General features: G+C 35.4%; 1 protein-coding gene across 3 annotated transcripts in view; it reads right to left on the bottom strand.

Moving 5' to 3' along the window:
• The window catches only part of LOC128234024 (DNA mismatch repair protein Mlh1-like), a 59,684-nt gene extending 41,033 nt beyond the window's left edge, over window positions 1–18,651 (bottom strand). For all 3 annotated transcript variants that reach the window (XM_052947977.1, XM_052947986.1, XM_052947969.1), the window contains exons 1-8: window positions 18,581–18,651; window positions 17,519–17,656; window positions 17,165–17,255; window positions 16,661–16,833; window positions 14,951–15,023; window positions 13,848–13,939; window positions 12,914–12,956; window positions 6,346–6,434 (exon numbers count right to left, since the gene is read on the bottom strand). In XM_052947977.1, the coding sequence (XP_052803937.1) occupies window positions 6,346–6,434; window positions 12,914–12,956; window positions 13,848–13,939; window positions 14,951–15,023; window positions 16,661–16,833; window positions 17,165–17,255; window positions 17,519–17,628 (671 nt within the window). In that variant the 5' untranslated portion in view covers window positions 17,629–17,656; window positions 18,581–18,651. The remainder of the gene's footprint in view (window positions 1–6,345; window positions 6,435–12,913; window positions 12,957–13,847; window positions 13,940–14,950; window positions 15,024–16,660; window positions 16,834–17,164; window positions 17,256–17,518; window positions 17,657–18,580) is intronic.
• Between the last annotated feature and the right edge of the window lie 127 nt (window positions 18,652–18,778).

Here is an 18,778-nt window from a genome sequence, read left to right on the forward strand (position 1 = left end):
AAGCTCCTGGACCAAGTGTTCTTTATTGATTGAGCGGAAAGAAGAGTACCAACAAATTGTTTTTCACCTCAAGGTCACTGTGACCATGACCTTCTGACCTCAAAATCAATAGGGGTCATCTACTAATAAAGACCAACTAGCAAACAAAGTATAATGTTCTTAGCTGGGAACAAGCATTCTTCAGTTATTCAGTTGAAACGATTTTTCCACCTCAAGTTCACCATGACCTTGACCTTTGACCTACTGATCCCAAATTAATAGGGGTCATCTACTTGTCATGACCCACTGGCATACCACTTATGAAGTTCATGGGTGAAAATGTTCTTTAGCTACTGTTTTCCCCTTAAGGTTACTATGACCTTGACCTTTGACCTACTGATCCCAAAATCAATAGGGGTCATCTACCAGTTATTACCAGTTGGCATGTCAAGTATAAGATTCCTAGGTGCAAGTGTTCTTTAGTTATTTAACAGGAAAACGTTTTTTCACCTCCAGGTCACAGCAACCTTGACATTTTGACTTACTGATCCCAAAATCAATAGGGGTCATCAACTAGTCATGACCAACTGGCATACACAGTTAGAAGATCCTGGGTGCAAGTGTTCTTAAGTTGTTGAGCCGAAACAGTTCCTTCAAATCAAGGTTTTCATGACCTTGACCTTTGACCAATCAAAATCAATAGGTGTCATTTAATAGTCATGACCGACTGGCATAACAAGTATAAAGTTCCTTGGCAAGCATTATTTAGTTATTAAGCAGAAAGCACAGTCATTGTTTTTCACCTAAGGTCATTGCAACCTTGACCTTTGACCTACTGATCTTTAAATCAATAGGGGTCATCTACTAGTCATGACCAACTTGCAAAGATTATAAATATAAAAAAGATTACTATTATCTATTTCTTAAAACACTTTTTGATGTAAAAGTAAGGACAATGTATCAGTGGAAGAAGATAATGCCAATAAAAACAGTGGCAAAAAAAATGTAATGAACTGAAATGCAAAAAAAACATGATTGTAAATAAAAGCCTGCAGAAAATAAAACTGTCTCGGTTCAAATTGAATGTTTTTTCTTATAGTTTCTAGTTTATATTGCACATCAAACGATAATAAATGTAATTGTGGAAATAAGTGCAACTTATGAAATACCATAAATGTCCTATTAAATGTGCATGCCCTGATAGACGCACAAGGGGTCTTTTTCGTAGATCTATTATCAGATTATGTGACATGAGTAAAGGATACATTAACCCTAAACTCCAAAAAATTATATTTCTCCCTAATCATTCTTAAAGCCCCCATTTTAAAGCACCTGTTGACATCATGCACATACTGAAAAACCTAACTCTATTATACACAACGACATTCCTGATAAAATTGTTGAAAGATTTATATTGATATATTGGAAATTTTTTACTAATTTACACAGCAGGGTATGTTAACAGCTATGATGCAGCAGATGCTAATCATTATTTCATGTTTTTGAATCAAATTTAGCGGATTTAAAAAGTTGCTGAATAGGGAAAATAGGTTCTTTTTAGTCCGTAGAGTTCTCAAAAAGACACACACCCTGCACTTTTAATAGGACATATATGGTAAGATCAGACGACATTAATAACTCAAAAATACTATAAGGTTTCCATTTTGAAAAGAAAATGTCTTACACAGATGTGGAAAGCTTTTACATGGAATGCTGGCCTTACATTCAAATGCATGATTACTTCTGTGTTAATGCAGTGAATATCTCAGTGCTTTCAGCGCTTTGATCATTAAAACTTTTTGAGACTGGGCCTTGCTTGGACAATATTTAAAGGGTTGGTTTACCGAAACAAACAACAATTTTATGGCCTTTAAAAGTCTTGAAGATTATTCATTATCCAATCACGCATTACCTTGGCTTGTGATTTACAAGCTGTAGATTAAAAATAGATACAAATTGGACCATAAAACACCTAAACGATGACTGTCATGACACTGAACAATAATTAGACTTTTCCAAAAAAAAGAACTTCTTTACATAGATATCTAACCCCACACAGGTCTAAGGTAGGTTCAAGCATCCTTTAACAATTTCTGCCATTCATTTGAAAAAAGTATGAATCTGACAAAATAAACATTACAGGAAATAGCTGTCATGGGGGACTTATGAAAAGCCATGGCTAAGATATGCAGCCAATACGAAAAACATTATTTGTGACTCAGGTGGTTGGCCGCTGACCACAGAAATAATTACTACCCCCGCACAAAAGCTTGACATAGTTTGTTATTGATTGAATATCAAAAGACCCCTGTTTTTTTATTTTATGTTTTACAAACCTGCTGCTCTAAATATCTCCAATTTGGATTTACATGAGCACATGATACAAACTTGGTTTGGGACTTTTTTGTATGCCCAACTTTATGGGACTTGTACTTATTATTTCACTTATATTCTTACTTATATAATCATTGAATAAATATTGGCTTGTGTAAATGCACGAGTCCTTTTCAATCCAATAGCTGTTAGTGATTCTTGTCCCATAAAAGAACTCCGGATTTGTGAGAGCGCAAAATATAAAATTGTTCTTTTATGAAAGTTAACAATGCTGCTAGTTACAACCATGTTAATGAATATTTTTACAAACAGGGAAGTGACAGGCTTGATTAATACATCACCTATATATAGATTCATAGCTTGTCAACGAAGGCTTTTTTCACAACATTGTGGTCATCCATCTCAAATTCTGACAAACAACTGTTTAATAACGTGATTGTACAAATATAGATAAATTATTAACATAACAGAGTCTTCTGGTCATAAACAGACTATAATGATTTGCCAATTTCCTTATACAGAAATTATCTGTACATAAAATCTATTGCTTTATCTTATCAACAATAAACACATATATATGGTAGTTGATATAATATATATTTTGAATGCTCTGCAACAATAATAAAAACTCCAACACAAAGATTGTATCCTCACGATCTCCCATCACAAACACATAAGCTCATAAGCATACTTGTTAACTGTAGAACATACATGGCAGCTCATACACATAGATTTTAGCCCAACACATAGATGTAAACAGCCCACATACATTTAAGCCCATACATGAACATGTAAGCTTACCACGTACATGTAAGCCCACTCACATACGCATAAGCCCACACACATACATGTAAGCCTACTGATATATATGTAAGCCCACACACATACATGTTAGCCCACAGATATACATGTAAGCCCACACACATACATGTAAGCCCACACACATACATGTAAGCACACAGATATACATGTAAGCCCACACACATACATGTAAGCCCACAGATATACATGTAAGCCCAAACACATACATGTAAGCTCACACACATACATGTAAGCCCACACACATACATGTAAGCCCACAGATATACATGTAAGCCCACACACATACATGTAAGCCCACACACATACATGTTAGCTCACACACATACATGTAAGCCCACACACATACATGTAAGCCCACAGATATACATGTAAGCCCAAACACATACATGTAAGCTCACACACATACATGTAAGCCCACACACATACATGTAAGCCCACAGATATACATGTAAGCCCACACACATACATGTAAGCCCACACACATACATGTAAGCCCACACACATACATGTAAGCTCACACACATACATGTAAGCCCACACACATACATGTAAGCCCACAGATATACATGTAAGCCCACACACATACATGTAAGCCCACAGATATACATGTAAGCCCACACACATACATGTAAGCCCACAGATATACATGTAAGCCCACACACATATATGTAAGCTCACACACATACATGTAAGCCCACATATATACATGTAAGCCTACACATACATGTAAGCCCACACACATACATGTTAGCCCACACACATACATGTAAGCCTACACACAAACATGTAAGCCCACACACATACATGTAAGCCCAAAGATATACATGTAAGCCCACACACATACATGCAAGCCCACAGATATATATGTAAGCCCACACACATACATGTAAGCCTAAAGATATACATGTAAGCCCACACACATACATGTTGGCCCATACACATACATGTAGGCCAACACACATACATGTAAGCCCACACACATACATGCAAGCCCACAGATATACATGTAAGCCCACACACATACATGTAAGCCTAAAGATATACATGTAAGCCCACACACATACATGTTGGCCCATACACATACATGTAGGCCAACACACATACATGTAAGCCCACACACATACATGTAAGCCCACAGATATACATGTAAGCCCACACACATACATGTAAGCCCACAGATATACATGTAAGCTCACATACATACAGGAAGCTCACAAACATAGATGTAAGCCTATACACATTAATGTAGGCCCATACACATACGTGTATCCCATACACATATATGTAGGCTCACATACATACATGTAGGCCCATACACATACATGTAGGCTCTCACACATATATGTAGGCCCATACACATACATGTAGGCCCATACACGTACATGTAGGCCCATACACATACATGAAGGCCCATACACATACATGTAGGCCTTCACACATACATGTAGGCCCATTTACATACATGTAGGCCCATACACATACATGTAGGCCCGTACACATACATGCAGGCCCATACACATACATGTAGGTTCTAACACACTACATGTTAGCCCATATACATACATGTAGGTTTTAACACACTACATGTTAGCCCATACACATACATGTAGGCCCATTCACATACATGTAGGCCCATACACATACATGTAGGCCCGTACACATACATGCAGGCCCATACACATACATGTAGGCTCACACATATATATATGTAGGCCCATACACATACATGTAGGCTCACACACATACATGTAGGCCCATACACATACATGCAGGCCCATACACATACATGTAGGCTCACACATATATATATGTAGGCCCATACACATACATGTAGGCTCACACACATACATGTAGGCCCATACACATACAAGTAGGTTCACACACATATATGTAGGCCCATTCACATACATGTAGGCTCACACACACATAAATGTAGGCTCTCACACATACATGTAGGCACATACATGTAGGCCCATACACGTACATGTAGGCAGACACACATACATGTAGGCCCATACAGATACATGTAGGCTGACACACATACAGGCCCATACACATACATGTAGGCCCATACACATACATGTAGGTTCTGACACACTACATGTAAGCCAATACACATACATGTAGGTTCTAACACACTACATGTTAGCCCATACACATACATGTAGGTTCTAACACACTATGTGTTATCCCATTCAATACATGAAGGTTCTAACACACTACATGTTAGCCCATACACATACATGTGGTTCTGACACACTACATGTTAGCCCATATACATACATGTAGGTTTTAACACACTACATGTTAGCCCATACACATACATGAAGGTTCTGACACACTACATGTTAGCCAATACACATACATGAAGGTTCTGAAACACTACATGTTAGCCCATACACATACATGAAGGTTCTGACACACTACATGTTAGCCCATACACATACATGAAGGTTCTGAAACACTACATGTTAGCCCATACACATACATGAAGGTTATAACACACTACATGTTAGCCCATACACATACATGTGGTTCTGACACACTACATGTTAGCCCATATACATACATGTAGGTTTTAACACACTACATGTTAGCCCATACACATACATGAAGGTTCTGACACACTACATGTTAGCCAATACACATACATGAAGGTTCTGAAACACTACATGTTAGCCCATACACATACATGAAGGTTCTGACACACTACATGTTAGCCCATACACATACATGAAGGTTCTGAAACACTACATGTTAGCCCATACACATACATGAAGGTTATAACACACTACATGTTAGCCAATACACATACATGAAGGTTCTGACACACTACATGTTAGCCCATACACATACATGTAGGCTCATACACATATAATTATGTTGGCTTACATACACACATGTCGGCTCCTACACATATATGCAAGCTCATACACATGCATGCCAGCCCATACACATATATGTAAGCTCATACACATATATGAAGGCTCATTTACATACATGGTATACCATACATATAATTGTAGGTCCATACACATACATGTAATACCATACATATAATTGTTGGCTCATGCACATATATGTAAGCTCATACAAATATATGAAGGCCCATACACATACATGAAGGCTCATACACATATATGTCATACACATATATGAAGGCTCTAACACATACCTGTAACTTAATTTTATCTAAGCTCTAATGCATACCTTGCTACTGCTGGTCCGAATACTGTGCGGATGTTGTCAACATAGCTGGAGTTAGTTGGTGTCCGTACATCCGCCATGCCTTCCCCATGCTGTAAGAGAATGAGGGTTTAATTTAAATCTTATTTGTGACTTGATCTGTGAATTTAAACCCTAACTTTGCCTAATGACAAAGGATAAACAATAACTAAAAATTACTGCACCCAGAGTTATGGTTCCTGTGCACTGCACTTTTCCTATGTGAGGTTTATCTGCATATGAAGTTTGAAGTCCATATCTCAAAAAGAAGTCAATACATCAAAGACTTTTCAGGTTATGTTCTGGGCAAGATTGCCCGCATTGCCAGGAAGCAAACACCCCTTCCATCACTATATCCCCTTCTTTTCAGCGGGGATAATATTTTAGCCAAGGATTATGAAAGCACCCTGCACCCTGTATTTTTTTGGAGGTACCTTTCTGCTCTCATGGATTTGCACCCTCCAGCTCTCATAGAATTTAATACTTAAGATAATAAAATATTCAATTGTTAAAATTACAAATATGATTATACATTCAATCCTTACATGTTTTGTAATTGAACCCTAATGTTACCTTAGTAAAACCAATTCCTAACATTTTCTGTGAACTTCATTATGTTCAAGCTCGGTACATGCCCTTTGAAAACCTGGCTAATACCCTAAACAATAGTAAAATTTGATGGCTCCTGGCCCTTTTTTACAGGTTTAGTTTGCCGATTAGATATAGGTGGAATAAATATCAAAATACATAACACTTCTGGTACAATAATCCATTCCAAGGTTTCTCAAAACAGACAATTTGCTGGTCTGGACTGATTTTGACTTTGCTGGACATATTTCAATTACAGAAAATGGCAAAATCACTCCTGACCCTTTTTAAAGATATTGTTTTTGCTGATTTAATAAACTAAGATGAAATAAATACCATAATACATTAGATTACACCTTTTTGTACAATAAACCATTCAAAGGTTTCTTAAAACAGATAATTTGCCGGTCTAGACTGATTTTGACTTTGCCGGACATTTTTCAGTTACAGAAAATGGCAAAAAAAATTGGTCAGTAAATTAAAAATAAATCAATTCATTTTTTTCATTTCCGTCAAAAACGGCTTAGTCAGTAAAAAAAAAAGAAATTATAATATAAAACAGTGTTTGTCATACCACATCCTCAAATACATCCTTAAGGGTGATAATGTCTGTGTTAATTGACTTTTCTGTTTTTATTACATCAAAGAGATTCAGATTAGCTGTCTTTTTCTCATGTAAACAATTGTCACAAGTCTGTTGCTATGTAGATCCATTCTCATTACATCATTATTACATATGTCATTGTTAATCAGCGAAGGCCATGGTTGCTCGGTACTGACCTTTTCAAGTTCCAAACTTTTAGACGCCCTGACCCTTTCTTTAATTGCTCAGTATTGCCTATGGTACTATGTTTCCAAATATGTCTTAATATCACCACCAAATTTTGCTCTCTTTTTTTCATCTTTAATAGCTCATTATTTCCTATGGTACTAGGTTTCCAAATATGTCCTAATATCACCACCAGATTTTGCTCTTCTTTTCATCTTTAAATGCTCAATATTGCTAAAGGGACTAGGTTTCTAAATGTGTTCTAATATCAACACCAAATTTTGCATTTTTTATCTTTAATTGCTCAATAGCGCATGTGTCATATGACCTTTGACCTCTTATTCAGACCTTGACCTTGAACAGAGCTTGTAATGATATTGGACACAAAAAAATAGTCATATAGTAGGCATATGACCTTTGACCTCAAAGTGTGACATTGACTTTGAACGGAGCTGGTTATTACATGTTCTCTGCGCATTGTCTCAATATGATGAACATTTGTGACAAGTTATTTAAAAATCCTTCAAGTTGATCGAAAACTTAGTCGTATGTTTGACCATCAACTGAGCCAGTAGTAACATGTGCTCTCCACATCGTCTCAAAATCGTGAACATTTGAGGGTAAATATTTCCAAACCCTTCAAGCCGTCAAGAGATATAGACGTTACACTAAATAAAGCCATATGACCTTTGACCTGTAAGTAACACCTTGACCTTGAATTGAGCTGGTTGAAACATGTGCTCTGCACATCGTCTCAGTATGGTTAACATTTGAGGCAAGTTATTTAAAAAGTCTGGTGGTTCAAGAGATATGGAGCAGTCACGACATGTGATGGACAGGTGGACAGACAGACAACTCGAGCAAAAACAAAAACATCTCCTCATAATGACAGTTAATTGTAGATTTTTAGAAAATTGAGCCATATTGTATGTGAAGGTTACATAATTTTGATAAAGACATCATTGTAATTGTGCTCCAGCTTTATATTTGGACATGACAGCTGTCGCAAATTTCAAAACAGTGAAAAACATCAAATTCTGACATAGCAATATTTCTATTTCACTGACAAATCTCTTTAAACCACCGTAAAACATATACTGATTATAAAACACTTTTTCTGAGTAACCATTTTCATAGAAGCATATATGAAATAGCCTGGCATGCCTAGAAATGAACAAGAATACTTAAAAAACTGGTTTTCCCTATTCTATAACCAGTAATTTTTCTATGGAAAATCTGGCAAATCAATAGTTATGCAACTGCCCCCCATCAAACTATTTATTTTTGTAAGTACATACTAACAAACTTTAACCATTACCAAGAGCTGAAGAAAGGGAACAATACGTACATATAATACTGTATTCTGGTTTCTGTTTGTGGGGTCATGGAAATGTTAAATATCAGAGAACAACAGTATTTATAACACACAAAAATAGGCAGCCGCAGGGGTGAACATAAATCATAACAATTTTGGATACAGACATTTATATTTATTTTGTCTTTAACTAGCCATTAAAACATATTTCTGTCACAACAACATAGTAATAAATCAACAGGAGTTCACTGCTTCTAAACTAGATAGTGTGAAAAAAGGATTATCTGGCTAATAAAGCTAATGAGAATGGTCTCTCCAATTATGAATAAAGACATAAATAGAGAATAGGCGACTGCAACCCCTCCAAGGTCACAAATAGACATTACTACTGGTAATTTCAAACATTCATATTATGCGAGTATAAATGCCTAATTAAAAGTTCCAAAAGCTTCCAGAGTGGATCCCAGGTCTGACCCCAGCTTGTAGCATTGTAGATGTACTAATTACCATCCAATAATAGTAAAAAGTACTTAATCACATTTATATAGCTGGTGTAAAATTTGATGGAATATAATTATTATAATGTTATGATTGTCATTGTTTAAAAACAGTTTGTTACTGTAAACAGTGCTAAAACAGTCATCAGAAATAACAGGTGAAGCCATTTTGATTCACGATGGTGTATTTACTGGTAGTGCAAAAGGTTACAGCTAAAAAATAACCTTATTCTATTTATGACAATCTATAAACTAAAATGTTGTCGGACACTTGACCTCTACCTGTGGTGGGACAAAAATACCAATTTTAAGACCCACCTACCGCTTTACTGACTTGCATTTTTACGAAAAAAAGATGAACTTGTCAAAATGTGACTGCAGTTGTCGGACATTTATCTCGTCTTGAACAGCATGCGCCACTCATTCTGACTGAAATAATTTGAACACCTTCACTACAAAGCATAAAATTCATAGTAAATCTTGCAATCAAATTGCGTCAATTTGTAACGCCAGCATTTTCTTTTCCGCAAGGGAGGTGGGATGATGCATGCATTACCTGAATAACCACCACCTAAAATACTGACTGGTTATCAAGCTTAACAGAAAGTCCAATCAATGAAAATGAGTTCAAACATCAGTCAGTCTAAAAGCTAAATGGACTGGTTGTCAGGTATTAGGAAAATAGAAGCAACATGAATAATTACTATCATAGTGCAGTCTAAAATAAACAAGAGCTGTCACTGAAAAGTGACGAATGCCGCCAAAGTGATATTCAAGTGTGATTCAAAGGTCATTCGGGGAAAAAAATAGCAATGAAATGTGTGGATAAAGAAAGGAATGTTTATGAACAAGTAGAAGATATAAAAACACTAATAACCTCTCATTGATGTTTTGAAACACCACTTGACACCCATGCATGGTCACTGTAATATGTCAGTGTTGTTGGTCTTACACCAACTAAACGAGAGAGGTACCTATGTTCAAGACAAGAACCTAATACATGGTTTGGTGTGTGAGAATACTGGTGAAATCTGTTTCTGTGAGCATCTGGCATATTGGAGGCATTGGACGAGCAATCGCATTTTGGTTGAAATCACCAGTTATAACAATTGACAGTTGGATTTTTTTTATCTGTATCTGGTTTATTTGATCTAGCACGACAGTCTTCATACATGAGAAAGTTACAGCCTGGACACGACAAACTATACTATATGTCCTTATATCCAGCATTCCAAAGTAAACAAGAGCACTGCCTGCTGGTGCTAAAAGCTCGTCTGATTTTATCCTTTTATGTTTTAATTATTTAATTTATTACATTTGGTAGTGACCAGGCATTCCAAAGTTTGAAAGAAATAGGTTTGATAGTTTGCATGTAAGTGACCCAAACACAAAACTTCAAAAAATCAGACTAGCTTAAAATTCCAAAGTCCAAAAATACTAAAATATCCCCTACCCTCCCCCTACTCTTCCAAGTGTGTGACTTGTAATTTTTTTCAAAAATTAGACAAGCTAAAAAATGGTAAGTGTGACCTTGACCTTAGAGGTAGGGACATCAGTAGTGCAGGCCACACGTAGTCTTGGAAAGTCAAACACACATGGCACATTATTTTAAAATCTGTTCATACATGAGAAAGTTACAGCCAGCTATACTCTATGTCCTTATATGCAGCATTCCTTTGTGAACAAACACTAAGTGTGACCTTGACCTTAGAGGTAGGGACATAGTCATGCACGTGACCCATTATCTTGTCTAATGCAAGTTTTTCAAAATCTGTGCATACAAGAAAAAGTTACTGCTCAGACACAAGAGATTGAGCTGGATGCATGGACGGCCAGACAGACGGTGCAACTCTTATATGCCCGACTATGGGGGCATAAAAATGAAAGTATCATAAATGTCCTATAAAATGCGCATCATTTTGATTTTTGCCTCATTTTGGAAGCTAAATTCCAAGGGCGTAAGTTATTATCAATAGGGTCTATGAAACATTTCTTCAGGTATCAAAACGTTGCAACAGAGTAATTTATAATTAAAATTAATATCGAAAGTTGACCACTGCTTAAAAAATCCCATCCACTTCAACTGTACTGTCATGCACACAAAAATACCCTATACTGTGGACTAAGTTTTTAATATAAGGGAGGTTAGTCTTACAGTACACATTTTTTATGATATGCGAATGTTATTCATTCTGCTTTTTTAAATATGAGACCTAACAGTGGAGTTGGATGATATTTACACTGTGTTATTACATTTATAAATCTACATTTCTGGACTAAAAAACTACCTTTCTGTCTATGCTGGAGATAAACCTGTTGATGTTGTGTGTGTACAGTATATTCGCTGAACAGTTATTTTAATGGCAAATCAATGCTTAAAAACTGTTCTTTCAGGTTAAGATATTCATCTCTTACCCATAATCAAATTTAGAAAAGGCTTACGAAGATATCACCGCGTTGAAAATTGTAGGAAGTGTCTGAGATTTACTGCTGTCTAACTAGCATTTGACCGCTTTTGTATACATCTTTTAGAACAAAAGAAAACAAAGTGAAGTTATTTAAATCCAGTTAATTTTGAATTATTTTAACAGAAAAAGAGCTTACATTTACTTAGCAATTTTATTAAGATATTTTAAAAAAAGCAGAAAAATATCTTAAATCAAAACTCTATGGGAGTTCAAGAATTATTTTCCTACTAGTATGCCTAGAGAAAATCTACTTCTCGTGAACATGTGAGAGTAAAATATCATTAAATGTTTACATAATACACATAAAAAGACATGAAAAGCAAAGCAATTGAAAGGATTGCCAGTTACGTAAAATCTACATGTTCAGGACGCCTACACTACCTCTCAGTCTAAGCCAGAGGTTCACATGTTGATGTAATGAGTTGTAAGCATTATATTTAAATGGTAATTGATACAGATATTTTTACAAACATATTATCAGTTAATTTGAGTCAGGTACAGCATTGCCAGACCCCAGAATCAGACAAAAAAATATCCCAATATGCCAATTTTGACAAGTGCATCTTAAAGGACAATTACAACAATCTTCAGAGCTTTCTTGTAGTTTTTGGGCTGAAATTCCCCTTTATAACCTTAATTTCTTTCCCTAATTTTGTGTAAAAATTAGATTATCCTGTTTATGAAGTATTCAAAAAGATCACAATCGGAAGAAAATAGCAAGGATATATGCGTTTTTCATCTGCTTTATGAAATGTGAATGTCACTGTCTATTTGACCCAGCATTTCAGTTACAATCAATTTTATTTAAGACCTAAGAAGTATTAATATTTATGCAAAATGCCCCTTTTCTGGCAAATTCCCTCTTTGACGAGCTTCAGCCCAACACACTGAGAGACACCCCTGATATTTCACTCACCTTTTTTAATGTGAATCCCACATTGCAATTGTGAATAGCATACCTGTAATAAGAGAAAAAAACTTATGTTACCCTCTGTTGGCACCCATGGTTTCACTAAAAAAAAACATTAATACAAAATTTGTACTTCACACATTATTTTAATAAAAAAAAATACCAGTAGTATAAAAAATTATCAAAAGTGCCTGGTTTCCTCAAAAAAATAAATCTCAACCTATGGCACAACAATATTTGCTACCCACACGCAACTCAGACATTGAGACTGAACAAACTTGATCTTGCCAAAAATACATGGTGAATGGCACAGCACAATCAATTCCTTAGGCACCTGATGATGATGAATATCACGGATCAAAGCCTTTTGCAGGACAGACTAGATAGTTAAAAAGGCAATAGTACTGCATCAAAGACCATTACTTGTCTTTTTGTGTGTTTTTCAGCTAAGGGGCATCACTCTATGCCCAATGGCAAGGCCACAAGATTGTTTCCCTGGTGGGGATTAAACCTATGATTCCTTGGGTGAAAGGCAGACACCAATTATATCATCACATTTCATCACCTTTAGAAGTGGAGGGTTTGTACCCTGCTTATCAAACCAGAAAAGTTCTTAAAATACACTTACACATTGCTGTGCTTGTGGAAATCAGTCTCTGCGTAAACCAGGTACAATATTTGTGGGGTTTTGTAAATAAAGCAATTTACTTTTACAAATCAAGAGCTCCAAAGACAAAAGCAAACAAGTTAGGGTTGTAGTTTTCAGTAAAAAAGTGGCGTTGTCTCTTACAACAGGAGAACCCAATTTCATTTGATTATCTTAACAGGTTTTAGAGTTAATGTGTTACTTGTCAAAGACACTAAGACAATTACAGTACCTGACTTTTCTACTTTGAAAAACAAAATCAAGGTCAATTGTAATAATAAAAGCCATTTATACCTGCTGACAACTTCAACAATTTTAGCATGTTCTTCAGCTGGGCTCCGCAGTGCTTTTCTGCGTGTCGTTATGTTATAAAACAAGTCCTCTGCCTGATAGAAAGTAAACCACACATTGATAACTTTATATCTTTATTGTATTAAGTACTTTGTATAAAGTTTGATCTACAATATTGCTCTAGACAAGGGTGCCTCAGAGTGAACGCCAATGCTTGTCTGTTTTTTTTTCCCAGTCAAACATGGAGCATATCTCGATAATTGCTAAAGCCAGAGTAATGGGCCTTGCTATACACGAGCGTGATGTCTCTGTGTACATAACATGAGTTATGGGCCTTGCTATACACGAGTGTGATGTCTCTGTGTACATGACATGAGTTATGGGCCTTGCTATACACGAGCGTGATGTCTCTGTGTACATGACATGAGTAATTGCCAAGGTTACCCTTTTGCAAAATAACACTGCCCCACAACAAAGACACCAAGGCTATGACAGTACCAAGTTGATTTTAATATGTGCTTCTACACTTTTGTAGTGTTTTTAATAGTCACTGAAACTTGCACTGGCAAAACCAAAGACATCTGGCTCATTGTGTCTAAAATGTTGATTAATATCATTTTGGGTATATATAATGAGATAAACAACACATCTGAGGAAATTTAATGTCTGATATACAAGAAAAGAAACAAGGTATGTAACTCAAACTTACCAGATTTCACGGTCGAGTCCAGTTTTTTTAAGTTTCTTAATCAACATACAAACAATCCATTTTAAAATAGGTGACATGAAAAGAGGAGTCAATGCCCTTTAAAATGGTATGCAATATGTTGGTATAACTTTATTGTCTTTTAGACAAACAAGCCAAATCCAATGTCACATTCTCGTCTTTTTCTTCAAAAACTAGAAAAGCTTTTAAGGTTCAACCATCAAATTAGACAGCTAATGATTCTGTCTTTCAGGATTTTTCAAAAACTGTGACAGGAGGGAAAATATCTTATTGTAAATCAGTGTCACTGAGAAATATGAAGTCAAACATTGCTTGAGTAGGTAAAATTAATAAGAATAGCCTAAATGCATTCCTGTGAGGCCCCATTTTACAAACTTACCGTAATCTGGGTTCCCACATTACCAGCACATGGTTTCACAGCATCCTTTAACTTGCCATCCAGATAATTGCCCCTTGAATAAAGAATTAATTTATACATTCCTTACTGTAAACCTTTTATTTGAAGGTACATGTACAAATATTTGTGCATAATTTTTGAAGCATATCATATAAAGACAGTTTCCTTATAAGAACTGGAACCAAAACTTTTTCACGGATGAAATTTCGTATCATGATTCAAGTGGTTAACTCAAAATAGAATTTTGCAGTCAACAGAATTTTAAAAAAAATCCATGTTATCAAATTCTTGCAAGTTTTAATTCTGAGCTATTTGCATAATGCAAATAAGGCCAACCCACATAAAAACATGACACAAAGCTGGTTAGTTTAGAACACATAAAAGATTCCATATATAACAAGAGCTGTTATTAGATAGCACGCTCGACTTCGCCGCTTTGACTTAAAAGTGAAAGCAATAACAATGTAATATTACCAATTTTGGTCTATTTATGTCAAACCTTAACTAAAATTATTCAATACATAAGGTGACTTTGATGCTGCCCTCCCACCACCCGAAAAATGACGCAAGTCATTCAAATAACTTTATTTCCCATTATGAAAATGTGGTAAAGAATATACAAATATGACTTTCAAAAGAAATTAAAATAAAATTAAAAAAAAAAAATTACTAAAAAAAATTCAAGGGCCATATAGTATAGCCCATCTTGTTTTCCCTTGGTTAAAAACTGGTGAAGAATGTAAAAATGTGCCTGTCAAAAGAAATTTAAAAAATAAATAAATCAAGGGACATAATTTGTATCTAGGGTTAAAATGGAGTAATGTTTCTTGTTGTAAGATGGTCGTAAATAATTTTGAATTTTATTAAGTGCATTGAATGAAAGGTATAGTAGTTTTTTTATTAAAATCCCAACTTGCCCTTAACTTTTACTTGCCTAAAACTTTAACCTAAGTCATTTAACCTAAGTCAATCAGGGGCCATAACTTGTATTAAGGATATGGAGTTATGTAACCTTATTGGGTGATGGTCCTGAACAACTGTGTGAAGTATTAACTCAATTGAATGAAAGGTATTGGACTTATAAGTGAAAATCCCAACTTGCCCTAAAACTTTAACCGGACGCCAACGCCGGGGCGAGTAGTATAGCCCACCTATTCTTCGAATAGTCGAGCTAAAAAGGGGCTTGTATCAATAAACGTATCTGTACAGTGAAACAATCTTAGTCATATATTTGTTATTGTGAAATTCATTTGTAAAAACAGAACTCATTTCAATATCAAAGTTAAATACAGAATTACGGAAAAAAAATAAATTAATTTGTTGCCATTTGGAATGTTCCTATTCGTTTTAGATTTTTGAAGTTACGACCAAGATCCTTTATTGCAATGAGGCCCGGGGGCAGTATTCATAAAACATCTTAAGTCATTTCCAAACTTAAGTCAATTTCCTCAAAGTTCTGTAGTTAAAAGAACAGAATAATTATTTTTTGTCCATAAGAGTATGTATTATGAATCAAATCAATGAAAATAAAGTAGTTCAGATTCAATGAAGTGATTATAGTATATGATAAGTGAAATATTTAACTTAAGAAAATGACTCAAGTTTAAAATTGACTTGAGATGTTTTCTGAATACATCCACAGAAGAACATACATGCCAAAAAAACAAAGAATGAACAAGAATTGATAATAACCTGAAGGCACATTTTGAGTCTGCGGTTCTGGTTACTATGGTAACGTGTGCTACATGTGAGATACTCGCCAAAGCCTCGCCACGGAAACCGTAGGTGGCTATGGAGTTGAGGTCTTCAAAACTGGACAGTTTACTAGTGGTAAATCTTTCACATACAATACCCATGTCATCTTTCTGCAAAATACAGGCAAATACTAAGCATTCGTTGTATAATGTTATTTGATCAAATACATTGTGACTAGCACTAATTTTAAAAGCTTTTAGCTGTCTTTTGAGCTAACAGTGTTTTCTTTATAAAGATGTTTAGGAATCTTTTGATCTACTGTTGTTTTCAAAATTAATATCCTTAATATCCTACAATTTTTTTTTTTTTATTTTTTTTTTTACAAATGACCAGAAAAAGCGAGGGTTGGCACCTATTTCAAAGGAAGGGTCAAGTAATCCAAACCAAATGTATTTTTTTTTAGGCCTAAGTATCAGCATATCATACAACAATGAAGATTACCCTGATACCCGACCCATTATCCTGGATTTGAAGCAGTTTCAGGCCTCCCTGTTTTACAGTCACTGTTATTGATGTTGATTTTGCATCCAAGCTGAAAATAAATACCAAATACATGGTAACCATGTATCTTGTAAGCTTTTAGTTTTGAAAAAGTGCCATGTGTGGTTTTTGATTGGCTGTGCATGGCTTTTTACATGAATCAAGGGGCAAAACTGTAACAAAAATATTAATCAGAAAAATGACACTTTCTTTCACGTCCATTATTAGCAAGGCTGGTTACAATTAAGTTGCATATCAATAACTTTTTTATGTTGAGCAAAAAGTTGGCAGGCTCTAATTATGCCACTATTAAACCTGTTTTCAATCATCTCCTTCAAAGCATTGGCAGGTCTCTGGATAACCTCTCCAGCTGCGATACGGTTCACCACCACCTCATCAAGACGTCGAATCTCTCTGGCTGACATCTCTCAGTCTTTAGAACAATTTACTAAGCTGCAGTAAATAACATAATCACATGATTTACCAGTTCATGTAGAGTCCTTATATTTCTGTTGATCGGTTAAGTAAATTTACTGATAGATCAATTCACAACAATTATTATCTACAGTAATTCAAAATTTTTGAGACTTCTTCAAGACACTCTGAATTTGGTTGTTTAGTTAGCCCAATGTTTGGGGTACAAGATGGACAAGAGGGTTTGGATGTTGGTCACAAATATGGACGTGAGTTTAGTTGGTGGTCACAAGGATGGACAAGTGAGTTTAGTTGGTGTTTATAAAAATGGACCTGTGAGTTTGGATGGTAGCCACAAAGATAGACAATTTGGTTTTGGCTGGTGCGTGGTAACCAAGATGGACAAGTGGGTTTGGAAGTCACAAAAATGGACAAGAAGGTTTGGATGGTGGTCTCCAAGTTCCAAGGTTTTAAACTACATATGAAAACACACTCAAATTATATCATATCATATCTTATTTTTCTTTATTTTTACCAACTAACAATCAAAACAGTAGGGTGGGCTCCTATTTTGTATACATGTAGGGTCGGGTAACACAAACCAAATGAATATCTTCTGTGCCTCATGTAAGATTGTAATACAGTACAGTACATGAGTGTTAAGTATTATGCCATACTAATTTGTTGAACAATCATTGTGAAATTATTTTAAACTTAAGTTAACGTATAACTGAACTGGTAACTTATGGACGACTAAAATAAAACTAAGTTAAAAACTACAGTACAATTTTGGTAATTATTGGTGTACAGGTTTAATACCTCAAACGGATAAATGAATGTAAACGGATAAATAAATGTTAATTTGTTAACTAACATAAATATCAAGAGGTGATAGTATGTCATTCTATCATGTACGTTACAAAGACATTTTCAGGATAAAATGACACACAAAAAATAGCTCACTGTTGATATCTGTGCGTTAATTTGCACAATCAGCACTGCTTCCAGCGTTCGCGCATTACTCCTCTTTAGAGATTAGTCAGGGGGACTAACTCTATGTTGGGATGGAAACAAAAAGAAGTCCTTAGTGCGGAATAATACTAAACTTATTACAAAAGATTCGTCCAATTATCCAAACTATCCAGTGACAAAGTATTTTTT

The sequence above is a fragment of the Mya arenaria genome, chromosome 1 (assembly GCF_026914265.1).
Source record: "Mya arenaria isolate MELC-2E11 chromosome 1, ASM2691426v1".
Classification (NCBI taxonomy): Eukaryota; Metazoa; Mollusca; class Bivalvia; order Myida; family Myidae; genus Mya; species Mya arenaria.